Raw genomic sequence first — 14,480 nt, 5'->3', positions numbered from 1 at the left:
AAAGCTGGCCCGAAAAGGAGAGGCGCCACCACTGTCGCCAAAGTGCAGGCAGAGCAGCGGAGGAGGTAGGAAAGCAAGGGGGAGGGGCCGGGGGGAGAGAGAAGCCCCCCTCCACCACAAGGTCTGAGGGATGGTGAACCGCCCCCTCTCCTAAAAAAGTCCTGACCCCTGTGCTAAAGAGTAGCACCAAAGGCCCATTTCAAGTTGTTTTGTGCCAGCGCCTGAGAGCAGAATATGATCTTGGATACATCCATGCACCTAACCAGAAGGAATCCTCATGGTAAGTAAGTAACAAATGTCCTGTTCTACATTTTAAGTCAGATATCAAATAATCAGGCGCATCACAGTTACATTCTAATTAGGGGGCAGTGGGGGACAGAAAATGAACTTCCTCTGAGGCAAAGAAGCTGATTTTGTGGTGGCCAAGTTGAAATCAGAACACGGAGACAGAGATGTATAAAACTGCTCAGATGGGTCCTCATGATCAACTCACCTGTAAAGGCAGTTCCAAAAGCTAAGGCTGAAGTTTTGTAAGCTTTTTAAAGTGATGGACTAGAGTGTCTCTTGCCCACCAACATGGTGCCGTCAAGTGTTGGATTCCAGCTTGCATCAGCCCCAGCCAGTATGGCCCAGGTATCCGGAATGATGGGAACTGGAGTTCAACCACAGCTGGTGGGCACCGCACTGGCAACTCCTACCTCAAAGTACTTAGAAGTGAGATAAGGCCTGAGGCCAAGGAATGGCTAACAAGGGGAGCAGGAACTTGCTTTGTCCCGGCGGGAAAGAGTCTCCACTTTCACCCTTTCCAAGCTGGATACTGTAACTCAGTGTTTTTCAACGACTGTTCCGCGGCACACTAGTGTGCCGCGAGATGTTGCCTGGTGTGCCGCGGCGGCGGCGAGGAGAGGCCGCCCAGCGCGGGGCTCTCGCCGCCTGCCTGCCTGGCTGCCTGCGAGCTCGGCGGGCAGCGCCTCCATCCGCAGCGCCCGCCTCGCGGCTCTCATCTCTGTTTAACCTTGAAATCCCCCCCCCCGGCGCGCTCTCCTTCCTCGGCGCTCCAAGCGGCGCTCCGGCTCCGGGGGGCGGAGTAAGAAGCTCCCGGGCTCCGGCGTGTCTTCCCGGGCGAGCGCCACTCGAGAGCTGCGAGGCGGGCGCTGCGGACGGAGGCGCTGCCCGCCGAGCTTGCAGGCAGGCAGCCAGGCAGGCAGACGGCGAGAGCCCCGCGCTGGGCGGCCTCTCCGGGGAGCGAGAGGCGCCGAGGAAGGAGAGCACGCGGGGGGGGGGGACTTCAAGGTTAAACAGATGGACGTTGTGACCACAATCAGTTTGAATCCCTCTTTTTTTCCTAAGAAAATAAACATTTTACTGTTTTTAGGTATTCTTGTCTTATACCCATTCATGCAGTCCAGTGTGTTTAAAGAATAATTGGGTAAACAGGGTGGGAGCAAAGCACCCCTTTGGAATTATCCTGTGAGAGGATGTTATTTTAAAGCACCTGTGTGCCAATTTGGGATGTCTGTAGAGTTTATTTTTCCACATTATAAAAATATGATACTCTCTCTTCTCAAAGGCAGATGTAATATTTTTAACAAATATTGTCATGAGTAAAAATAAGCCTAAGGTTTTTTTTTAAAAAAAGTCAAATTTTTGCCCACTAGGCGGGCGCTGGACTGTGTCCACCCTATTTCCCATCTGTCCTGGGTGGGGATCAGATCGGATGGGATCGGATGAGAGCGGACAGGCGGTCTGCTCTCATCCGATTCCCCATAGAGAGCAGCGGGGCTCTGACATCTCCCTCTCCGCACACAGTGGTGGTGTGCCTCGTGATTTTTTTCATGAAACAAGTGTGCCTTTGCCCAAAAAAGGTTGAAAAACACTGCTGTAACTAACACACATCAAACCCGTCCCCTGTCCCTCCATTCACGTTACACCAGAATCGTTCCAGCAATACCTTGCCACAACTTGTATGGGGGAAGCAAATAGCCAGGTGCTGGGGAATTTTAGGCCCACGACCAGACGTGGTCCTCCAGGCTGCTCTCTCTGGGCCTGGAGGCTCTCCCTAGGCCCTGCCTCCAGGCTATGACCCTCGCAGGGTGCTTATCCTACTCTGAATGGGCCTTGAACTGGAGCAGGGGCTCTTGCTTGCCTGGGGGGGAGGATGCCCCTGGAGCTACTAGAAGCTGTATATTCCACGTAGAGGCCCCAAGCCTGTGCCTCTCCCTCTCTACTAAGATTAAACAAGGACCCTCCTTGCTGAACTTCAGGCACACAACTAAGGTTGTATTGTTCCAGCAGGAAGTTTAAGCTAGTGTTCATTTTCATGGTAAGTTTGTGTGTGTGATTTTCTGTAAATTGTTTTTATGCAAACTGCTTAGAAATATGAATAATCAAGCAGGATATAAATGTCTTAAATAAATAAAATAGATAAGCCTGAGGTTTTTTGCAGAGTTCCAATTTATCTTCCTGAGGATGTAGAAATGGAATTATCCAATCTGGTGATTTTAAACAGATTACAAGTGCTTCCTGCATTTTGCCAAGTACTTGGAATCTGTCACGATGGAACACTAAGCAAGTTATTTCCATTATTTTCCCATGACGTTTTATATCCCGAAATGCATTTCAGACCTTCTCAGTCAAGTCTATTTGTTTTATAAAAGAGGCAGCTTCACATCCTCCTCTTATCAAATCTAGCTTCCTCATTATTTCACTATGTATACTACATACTTCCAAAATACTCTAATCCTCTAATTTCTAAGTATCTACTTCTAGGTTATCTTCAACTGTCGACATCTTCATTCTGACTGTCCCATTTGGTTAATTTCCCAATGTTTATGTGGATAGTTCAGTTATTTATTTCTGTGAGAAACAACTTTCATTTTATCCCCCATAATTCTGTAAAATGGCTTACCTCTTCATTAACGTCTATAATATCTCCAAGCTTGAGCTCCAACTCATCTTCATTCTGAGGAACATACTCAAAAAGAACTTTACATCGCCGCTTTTTCGATTCTGTTGAAAGTGAGAAACAAATAACTCAAAGTGAAGTTTACCTTTAAAAACAATTTTATATGTTACATTTTGGAATTAAGTCATTAAGATATGCATTCTTATAGAATGATCAAGGACTCTCATGGCAGCTTAAAGCCTAACATATTGTTTATAGCACAGGCTTTGTGGTCTATATGTACACCATGGCTGAATGTTAAGTGAACAAGCAACAGCAAGCCTTATGGTTCCTGTCCTAAACTAACGGTGATTTGTCATTATGTCCCCAAAGGATGAATTTTTCTTTTTGCATGCAATGATAAACCAGTTAGTTAAAAGCAGGAAGCAGGTGCTTGTAAACTCTTCCTTCTAGTGACACCCTCTGGAAATTATCCTATATATATATGTGCCTTCTTTCTGGTTGCCTAGAACAAGCAATTTTTGTGTGGATCAGTTTGAAATTCATTTGTGAATGCTGAAACGTAGCACAGGTGTTCATTTTAGTTTCATTACTCATTTCTAAACATGAAAAACTGTTGAGAATTGCAAGGGACTCTCAATTCAAGGTGGTGGCTAGGAGACATCTTGAAATTGATGGGGCATTTAACAATGAAAGGAACACAGAACTCATTCAATCAATTGTGTCCTGACTTGCATTTGGAACCAAAATTAAACAGATCTGTAAAAGAAACTATACTTATCATTGCACTTGCTGAAGCTGCGTGTGAACAATGGTTCCTAACTGCAGCTATTCAAGTGCAAATACAGGAAGTGTTATGTGTTGGTTTATTAGCAGAACACATAAATATTTTCAGAAATGGGTGTCCTTAAAATCATTAAAGATGAGTTAGCAGACAGCAGTTTCAATAGAAATTGAGTAAATCCACATGAACAGGCAGATACTTGCAGCACTTAGTATCTGGTTACAAGGCTCCACAATGTAGAGCATAATCCATGTATCTGTTGAAAATGGAATGAAACAAGTTCATGATCTTCTAAAAGTGTGCCTACAAACATGTTTGTTTGGGATCCCTCTAAGGATTTGCACAAACATACTGCCAAAGGGGAAATTTTCTACCCTCTCATTGCAAAGTTGTATGTCATTTGAAGATGCGTTCATTCAGTGAGCCATATTTGTGCATCATCATTATCCTCTAGTCATGAGGCTCTGGAGGAAGGCATTTCAGAACAGTGTCGAGAAATAGCTCTTGATATCAGCACTAATACAGGCCAAATGCAGATATCTGAAGGGATATCTGTAGAGACATTTGGGAAACTTGCTGAAGATCTCTTAAGGACTATTCTCACGGCACCACACACACTTAAGAGAGCAGAAGGAGTGGCATGGAAGAGTTCTGCTAACGGTTCAATAGAAAACATGATGGAAAAAGCAGATACCCTTGCTGGGTGCTGCCAAGCAGATGGAAAATGACTGGAGTCTAGAATGTAAGAAGAGACTGCTGTATCAGGCTAGGAGCCCATTTACCGGGATCCTGTTAATGATTATCTAACTACCAGCACGTACAAAAGGATTTTCCTGTAGTAACTGTACATTCTAACAGCAGTGGGGCATGGCTGTTAGAATTTGTGATCAGATTTCAACTTCTTCCACCAGCTGAATTCAAAAAATAAATGTAAAAAACATGTCAACATGTGAATAAGAAAAGTATGACAGTATTTGAATTATAATGGTTTGAGAGGGCAGTATAATACCTGCCAATGGAGTGACAATGTTATCATATATTAAACAGATATGCTTGCATTATTATTTTTTCTGAAATAATTTAGGAAAACAACCTGCAAGACCTATTTGCACATGATCTGAGAGTACCCCAATGATATCACCACTTAACAAGAGATTTATCTAGCTATGAAGGAAATGATTGCATACTCCTCTTGAAGCTTTTAGACTGGGAAGTGGGCAGGAATCCTCCTGCTGGAAGCCCGTAAGTGCTCATGCGCTGAACAAGGTTGGCAACATTTCCATGCCTTTCCTTCTTGACTGGCAAATCATCATTCTGAGAGTCCGTCTCTTTCTTAACTTCCTAGTAAAGATAAGAACAGGGGGACAGTGGGGTGAGAAGAGAGATTGACTACAGGAGCCTAAAATATTCATAATAAGCTGTAGCCCTGCACTGAAGGAAGGGAAGCCTCAGACAGCTTGCTCCCTCCTCCACGGAACAGCCCTGTAGATATCTGAAGATGTCTCTCATATCTCCTCTCAGCCTCCTCTTTTCCAGGCCAACATACCCGCTCCTTCAACCATTCCTCATAATGTACCAGAAAAGGGTCATTCCTGGTCCAAACCATTTATTTAAACCTCTATATAAACTCAGAGTTATCTAAGATTTGCTTTGCCATAACAAATATAGGAGAGATTTGATTTGAAAACACTTTAAAGGACTGACAAAGGCAAAACCACATTTAGAACTTCTGCACTGACGATAAAAGTAGAGAAGTAAAGTTTTTCCTTACAGCAACTGTCACATTTGGCGCAAGAGTTAAGGAAATAACCAACAACCAGAGTCTATTTGTATTTTCACTTTAGAAGACAGCACCAAAGCAAAATTGTACCAAAAAACCCAGTGCAAGCTTCCTGAACAAAGCAGGAACACTGTGAGGAGCTCCACTCCCCAGTATGTAAATTCAGATGAGCTGCATCTTCATGAGTTCACGAAAAAAATTATTAACAACTTGCCAAAAAATTAAAAGCAGCATCTGAATCCAAGCATAATAAAATTGAACTAAACTAGGCAGTTATGTAAACCTAGGAAACTTCACATAATTTACAGACATTACATCAGACTAGGTCATGAAATTAAACATTCAGCTTAATTGTTTTTAAAAAATCAGAGTACAATAACAGTTTAACCAGGTTCAACCCACTACTCACAAAAGGTTGTGTTTCTCATACTATATCACTGCTTTTAACAAGGGGAAAATGAACTTACTGGTTCTAAAGACATATTTGCTTGAACACACCCAGGTATGTCTGTGCGTATTGTGTATTTTGAACCAAGTTTCAAGCCAAGTTCTTGCTCTGGCCAAAGTTCAAGTATCAACTAGCAGCTTCCTGGTTCATACGATGTTTGTGGCAGCAGCTGCTGCAGCACAAGGAGATCACCAACCTTTTCTCCAGCAGTGAACTGGAGCTCCAATCACAGCTCATGAGCACAAACAATTAAAAATTAAGAAGTTTTAAAATAAATAAATAAAAAGCTCCTTCATTTGCCTAAGTGCCTTGAACAGATAATCAAAGTAACAGTTCAGTCTGCAATATTAATATCAGAAATATTTATGCAAAAGATTCATTTACTTGATAAACTGCTTCACAAAGTCAAAATAAATATTTTTAAGAGAACTAGCAGAAAGAAGAAATGGTGGGGTGTTCATGACCTATTTACTGGAAAGATAAAGGTTGCAAGTTGAATCCAATGCTGTTCCTGCGTGAGCAGAAAAGGTCTCCATTTGCTCAACAGGACTTCTTCTCACAGCCCCCAAAATCTGCTCTGCAGGCTGGACGGGGTCTTCCAGGCCTACAGTAGCTTCTGGATTACCCGAGGGACCACAGGGATGTGGCTGGAATGGGGGGGGGGGCAGAAATAGGAATATAATCCATAGTTTACAAAGAATGACGTTATGCAGACAGAAACATACTCTGTGTTCGAATCATAGAGTTGGAAGAGACCACAAGGGCCATCGAGTCCAACCCCCTGCCAAGCAGTGTTGCTGCCTGATAGTGGAAGGAGTACAGGCCAGTAATCTTGCACTGGGTCTTGGGTTAGAAGTGTTTTTCTTTTTTTGGGGGGGTTGTTGCTGTTTTGCAGGGTTTTTTTGTATCTGTATTTTAGATCTTATTATGATTAGTGTGGAAATGGTTCAATTTGGCTGTGTAATTTTTGATGCTTTCTTTTAATGGTGACTTTTGTTGTGTTTGTAATTTTTTTATGTTGTAAGCCTCCTTGAGCATGGTTTTTACTATGGGAAGACAGCTTACAAATACCTAAAATGATGTATGTATGCTGTACGTAATCTTGGCAGTGACTGAGAAATCAGAATAGGTACTGCTCTTCAGATGTTCACCTTGTGAGTAAAAAGTGGCAGTTTTACAGGGCTGAACTCCCAGCAGTCCAAAAGCTGCTTTCTCCAGAAGTACCGAATTTTTCGCCCTATAGGACACACTTTTTCCCCACCAAAAATGAAGGGGAAATGTGTGTGCGTCCCATGGGGCGAATGCAGGCTTTCGCTCTCCAGGCTTCAGGAGAGCCCCAGCGCCAGCCCCACAAGGTCGGGGGACAGAGAGAGGCAGAATGCCGCCATCCCGCTGTCTCCCGAAGTGGTTTGGAGGCTGACAGCGGGGAGACCCCACCGCCAGCCCCGCAAGCTCTGGGGACAGTGGGGAGGCGCAGCGCGTCTCCCCGCTGTCCCCGGACCTGATCTCAAGGCGGACGGCAGGGAGAAGAGCGCTTTTCCCCGCTGCCTGCCCCACAAGCTCTGGGGACAGCTGGGAGGCGCAGCGCGCCTTCCCGCTGTCCCCGGACCTGATCTGAAGGCGGGCGGCGGGGAGAAGAGCGCTTCTCCCCGCTGCCGACCCCACAAGCGCCTGGGGGGAAAATAATTTTTTCCCCTTTATTTCCCCCCAAAAAAACTTGATGCGTCCTATGGGCCGGTGCGTCCTATGGGGCGAAAAATACGGTGCTCACGGTAAAACAATGTGTACAGCGTGTGGCACTCAGGAAATTCCAAGGTGAAACTCCTGCTTATGTGAACCTTCTTGTTGCAGGAGGAAGCAGGGCAATAATGGTAATGTGAAAATGCTGGTGGGGGGGGCAGGGGGACTACTCAGTTTCAATCTGGAAATGAAATGCTGGGGTGGGGAACATGTCAGGGCTTCAAGTTGGCTTGTTTCTAACGCCCAGTTAGAACTGGATTGACGTTCTAATGGTCAGTCAGTGAAAGGCAGTTTTATAGGCTACGCTTTAGCCTTTCTGAAATGCTCTTCCTTTGCAAACTGTAGCTCTGTGGCAGAGCAGCTGCTTTGAGTGCAGAAGGTTAAACCCCCTGCATCTCCAGGAAGGGCTAGATCTTAAGATGCTCTGTCTTGTGCTGCAGACTTGAGTTCAAAAAGCAGACAACACACATTCAGTAAATCTCACTCACGGTCACAAGTGGGCAGGACCAAAACCCAGAATGGTTTTGTTATCTATTTCAAGATATAAGAATATTTATTCCACTTATACTCTTCTCTCCATACCAAATACGCCATCAGATACACAAAATCAAACTTCAGAATGCACAGGTAGGGCATCCCGCCCCCCGGCAAAAACCCTCTTTTTGTCGTAATTTCCAGTCTGCTCTCCCCACCCCCATGCTCAGCCTGCACTCCTAAAAAGCAAAATGATGCAGCAGAATTCAAATAAAGGGGGGAAACCATTATTCTTCCTGGCAAGCCAACAAAAATATAATTATGAGAAGAAATGAAGGAAAATGCATGAAAAGAGGTCCTTGCACTCTTGAAAAGCAAGATCACTATGAGAAGCCCCTTCAATAATCAACCAGCTCATGAAAGCCTTACAAGTAAAACCTGGCAGCCACAAGGTGTCTCACCCTGAAAGACTGTCTTCAGTTGCTACCTGCAAAGTTCTCGATTTAAGGGGAGGTTTCGCCAAGAGAGAAGCAATCCATTTAACCACATTCACAGCTTGTTTACTTATGCAAATCACACCAGAGTGGAAAGGGTCCCTCCTCAGCACATCGAAAGGCTTCCTGGGAATTTCGAACACTGCCCATCTGCTGATGCTAAGGGAGAGTTGACCCTGCTGAGTTGAAGCACTGCCAAAGCGGGGATCCAGTGCTAAGCAGGATCACTCTCCCTTCAGTCAGTGCAAAGGGGGAGTGAGGCTGCTTGGCACTGGGCTCAGGAGCACAATCAGCTGGTGCAAAAGAGAGGGATGCCCCTTGAAACTGGGTCCCAGCTTTGTGCAGCGCTTCAAAGGCTCCTGACAAACAGCTGGTTGCCAGGCACTTTGGGAGCCGCACAAAGCAGGTTTTGGGCAAGCCCCATCCTCACCTGTATGATGCCAGGTGTAGGGCAGGTAGGTGTGGCTTGCCTGAAATAGCCTCAGCGGACAAAGGTGGAGAAGCCTGAAGGGGCACAAGGGGCATGCAAGCTGAAGGTTCCTCACCCCTGAGCTAAACGAAGCTTTGGGGAGAACAAAGAAAGCCCACTGCTGCTAAGTTCATTATTTAACATCACCTCACCTGGCAGCTGAGGTAACTTACACCTTGCCAGATCCAATTCTCCAATTCTGTTTTAACAGCTCTTTTCACCACACTCAAGTCATGATATCCAGGGGATCAGAATCTTCTCCATCCCATTTCACCACCAGCTGTTTCTCCTTTTAAATTTATATTATATTATGAGATTTCAAGGAGTCATTATGTTAGGCAAAATAACAAGTAACTCATACAATCCAAATTGCAGAATGTCAGATGGTGGTTGCAAACAACAAAGCAGGTAAATATTCAAGAAGGATGAAAACTTCTATACAGTGCAGAAGAATCTCTGCATTGATTGAGAAATATCTTGGCCACAGATATTCATTTTTTATAAAGTCTTTGAACTTTAGCTCCAAAACCACTCTGTACAAGCTTCTGTGCAGAGAGAAGACCCATTCAAATGGAGCAGTGAGGGAGACAAGACCCAAACCCATTTCTGGACCAAAAGCCACTAGTGAGGTACCAAACATAAATGACTCTGTACACTATCCATTTTCCATCCAACTGCATCTAGTACACCATCTTGAAGTCATTATATTGGTAAAAGCTAAATCAGACATAAAGGCTGAGAAGGGGATAACTAGATGCAGGGATACAATTTTCATCAGTCACCTGTAATGTCAAGTTTGGCCCACTGTGATGCAATATGCATGAACCTAGTAACTTTTTCCTTGCACATTTGTTATGTCAGTTGCAGCGAGGAATACAACTGGCATTAAAGAATAGAATGGGTTCCAATTCAGAGCTTTTGCAAGTTGCAACCTTAAGAAGAAAATGCCATAAAATATAAATAGGGAAAGTCGAATAGTAAGCTGCAATACGAAAGAAAACAAATCACAGCCTTAAATTTACAACTCTTCAGAATATTCCCAGCCAATTTTTAGAACTAATCAATGTCTTTCTTCCTACAAAGGTTTTCGCACACCACTCTAGAATTTCAGCTGTATCATTATTGAAATAGTTCTGATCTCCAAGCTTAATGTCAAGTAGTACAGGTATGATTTAATGTTTGAAGTTGCACAACTGTTATAGTGAAGAATTGCGATGAACTTGCCTTAACAAAGTTATCAGGAAACATGCCTCTTCGCCCACTGAGCTCTCCTTGAAGCCATCCTTCTTCTTCTAGTTTTGCCACATTCCTTATGATTTCTCCAACTCGAATAGTTAGCTCGTCATCATGCACTGCATCATAGTCATACTCCACAACATACTCAACTAGGAGGGAGAAGAGAAGAGTCAATAATAATAATAATAATAATAATAATAATAATAATTTTATTTATAGCCCACCCATCAGGCTGGGGTTCCCCAGCTATGCTGGGCAGCTGCCAACAGAATATTAAACAGAATAAAACTTCAAACATTAAAAAACTTCCCTAAACAGGGCTACCTTCAGATGTCTTCTAAAAGTCAGATAGTTGTTTATTTCCTTGACATCTGGTGGGAGGGCGTTCCACAGGGCGGGTGCCACTACCGAGAAGGCCCTCTGCCTGGTTCCCTGTAACCTCACTTCTCGCAGCCCTCAGAACTGGACCTCAGTGTCCGGGCTGAACGATGGGGGTGGAGATGCTCCTTCAGTTATACTGAGCTGAGGCAGTTTAGGGCTTTAAAGGTCAGCACCAACACTTCAAATTGTGCTCGGAAACGTACTGTATGTAATTCAGGCACATGGAAGTACAAGCCCTACTTGTCTGTGTTTTTACCCACACCATTCCTGAACCTGCCTTTGCCCTTCCAATCTTTATCCCTTTTAGGCTCCATGGCCCATCAAAGCTACTGCCACCTGAGGAAGCCACCCTGGCACCCAGTGTTAGCGTTGAGCCCTGTGCAGACCCGAGGTTTCCTCAGATGAGGAGCTGGGCCCTCCAGCAGATATCCACCATGGCCACAGTCTTCATTCCAAGGAGCCATCAGATATGTCTATCTGATGAGGAGAAGAGGAGACTAAGAGCCAGGCAAGAACTTCAAAGCCGCTGGCGAAGTGTTCACCAGCTGTGCATGGGGCTCCTCAGGAGTACGGGAAAGCACACAGTAACGCTTGCTTGGATCAGAACCCAACTGAGAGCCCCAGTTCCTATAGAAGCTCCCAGACTGAAGCAATTGCTCTTATCAAAGCTTCAGTCTTCCTAACCTGGGAAAACAGAAACCCAAATAAGCAGACCAGAGGTTTTTTTAGCACTGGCAGGCAAGTCAATACAAAACAAAATAAATCACTTATCAACTGATTAACGGCTAACAATTCCCCCCCCAAAAAAAAAACACACACATCACCGATGCAGGACTGCTTAGTAAACACTGGACAATGGGAATAGGAATCCAACATGCTCCGGAGGGAGACAGAATAAGTAACATTCCTGTTCACCCAAGGCAGGGTGCTGGCCCTCCAGTAGGCCCTCAGGCCAATAAAGCAGCAAAAAGAAAGAAAAAAAGGGGGGGATAGAATAAAGTGCACTCAAGAAAGAAAAGAACCAAACAAAAGAAAAGAGAAAGCAAAAGAGGTAAAGGACAGGGCAGTAAAAGGGAGGATGAGCTCTCTGGATGAGGAAATAACTTGACAATAGTGCTCTTGTGGTGGCCAGAAGGGAACTTAATGGGAAGATCGTAATTCCTGCCCCTTGAGTCTTGTACACTCTCATGGGGCAGGAGGCCTCTTGTACCCAGAGGTTTGTAGCTCCCTTCCAAATACTGCTTTGTTCTGGTGTGGCCACACAAAGGCCACAATGAAGAATTTAGGTGACAATCCTGTGCATAATCACATGGAAGTACCACATATACTCGAGTATAAGCCGATTTTTCAGCAGATTTTTTATGCTGAAAAGGTCCCCCTCAGTTTATACTCGAGTGAGGCGGGCGGTGGCAGGACGAGCGGCCCAAAAGGAGCTGTTTCGGGCTGCTTGTTCTTCCTGCCGCCTCCGCCACCAGGTCTGTGGTGTGGTGAACCAGCTTATACGCGAGTCAATAAGTTTTCCCAGTTTTTTGTGCTAAAATTAAGTGCCTCGGCTTATATTCGGGTTGGCTTATACTCGAGTATATATGGTAATCTTCATTTACATACGACTAGGGTGCAAGTCCAGAAGACAGGTTTTGTTGTTATTTTAGTTTGCTTGTTTTTTTAAAGTCACAGATTTAGACCTGAAGGTTAAAAGCAAGTCAATAATCAAGAGTTAATTTTAGCCATTTTTGTGTGTCTGCTGTTTTTCCTCCTCTCTGGCTATAAATAGACTGATATAGCGTCACCCACACTACCACAAGCATTTTCTACATATGCCAGCATTTCCCATTTCAGCAACAGGCCGTTTTTTTTTTAAAGAATAAAATGGAAAAAAGGCTTCTGGCTAAACAGTTCAAGCACAGCAATTTACATTTCAGTAACTTTTGGAGATAAAAATATAAATTATTAATAGTGGTCAAAAGTTTTTATTTCATTCTATGCACAAGGGAAATAATGATTACGTTCTGCATTATTTTATTAATACTATTGCCTAATACAAGTTTGTCATGGCTTTTGGCTAGAACAATAAACTTATGAGCTGAACTTGGCAAGCTGCTTTGCCACCACTACACGCCCCCCCCCCCCCGGCTGCTACTTGCTTATTTCTCTCTCCAACTTACGAAGTAACATTCAACCACTTTAGACTAGTGGAAAAGCTTTAGAGATGTTACACAATATGCATATGTATAACACATACATACACACATACTGCATGTTAAACTTTACTTTGTGCCCAAATGATTATAAAAGGATGACTTTAAATTAGGATAATCAAAGGAAATTTTTACTCAATTTTGCACAAGACTATTGTGGAGTAGGTGAGATAAGTATGTTTTGAAGATGTTTCCTACTCATTACATATTTACAGAATGTTAGAAGCATTCTGATGTGTCTAGGCATGTGACTATAGCAAAACATACTTTGTATCACACAGGAAATTCCTTCCCCACCTCATCCCAGTACAGTGGTACCTCGGGTTACATATGTTTCAGGTTACATACGCTTCAGGTTACAGACTCCACTAACTCAGAAATAGTACCTCAGGTTAAGAACTTTGCTTCAGGATGAGAACAGAAATCGTGCAGCAGCAGCAGGAGGCCCCATTAGCTAAAGTGGTGATTGAGGTTAAAAACAGTTTCAGGTTAAGAACAGACCTCCGGAACAAATTAAGTACTTAACCCGAGGTACCACTGTATCACAGCAGAAATCAGCGCACATTTGGGTAGGTAGGCTGTCCTAAACATCTGTTTGGTAGAGAAGATACAAGCATTTATAATATGCAAGAATTTCTGAATCAGAACTTCTAGCCTAGTTCACCTTTCACACTAAATCAAGGGTGGTTAACCTTTTTTGGCCTCGCAGGCAGAAGGAAGTGATGGCTGAACAGCCGCATGTGATTCAGGGACTTAGGAAAAAAGCTTCCCAAGTCCTTCTACCAAGCTGTGCGGGATGAAGAAAGCAGAACATGGAAGCCTGAGGCTCTTGTCAGCTTCCTCCTCCTCCTCATCTTGTTAAACCAGGGTTTAGCAAGACATGCAAATCAGGTCTTTTCATCTTTGAAAACTGCCCAGTTAGCAGGAAACAAAGGTAATTAAAACTATGCAAGCGGTAACGGACAATAAATTTACCTCTGAACAAAGAGAAAGGTGTAACTTGTAGACAAACTCCAAAGAAAAACTTTTCCCTCTTACTAAGAAGTTAGGCACACAGTGCTTCTTTTGCTACACTATGTCAGTGTTTCCCAACCGGTGTTCCGCGGCACACTTCTGTGCCGTGAGACATTGGCTGGTGTGCCGTGGGAGGGAGGCAGGCGAGTCGGGCGGTGAGAGGCGGCGGCGGCGAGGATCCGCGTCGAGCCGGGGGCGGCTCCGCGGTGGTGGTGCCGAGCGGCGGGGCAGCGCGTGCAAAAGGGAGGAGCGCGAGACAGCGGAGGAGGAGGAGGCCGGCATGTCCGGGCAGCAGCAGCAACAACAGCAGCAGCAACTCCCGGCGACGGCTCCTCAAGCCCCGCCGCTGCCCCCTCCTCCGCCCGCTATCGCCGCCACCACCACAACAGCCGCCGCCGCCTCAGTTGCCACCGTCCCTCAAGTCCCTCGCTCTGCTGCCTCCTCCCACCCCCAAAGCTTGGAGGTTCCCCGGCAAGGGGGAGGGAAAAAACTTTCACTTTCGTGCGTCCCTCCCGGCGTGACGCTGCGCGCTGACGTCACGGGGCTGTGCCGCGGTG

General features: G+C 44.8%; 1 protein-coding gene across 2 annotated transcripts in view; it reads right to left on the bottom strand.

Moving 5' to 3' along the window:
• CD2AP (CD2 associated protein) overlaps positions 1 to 14,480 on the bottom strand; it is a 38,182-nt gene that overhangs the window by 22,091 nt on the left and 1,611 nt on the right. For both annotated transcript variants that reach the window (XM_082215771.1, XM_082215772.1), the window contains exons 2-4: positions 10,315 to 10,479; positions 4,877 to 5,026; positions 2,909 to 3,009 (exon numbers count right to left, since the gene is read on the bottom strand). In XM_082215771.1, the coding sequence (XP_082071897.1) occupies positions 2,909 to 3,009; positions 4,877 to 5,026; positions 10,315 to 10,479 (416 nt within the window). The remainder of the gene's footprint in view (positions 1 to 2,908; positions 3,010 to 4,876; positions 5,027 to 10,314; positions 10,480 to 14,480) is intronic.

Source organism: Podarcis vaucheri (genome assembly GCF_965113315.1).
Source record: "Podarcis vaucheri genome assembly, chromosome: 3".
Classification (NCBI taxonomy): Eukaryota; Metazoa; Chordata; class Lepidosauria; order Squamata; family Lacertidae; genus Podarcis; species Podarcis vaucheri.
Note: the sequence above shows the minus strand (reverse complement) of the source record. Positions and strands in the feature narration are given on the sequence as shown.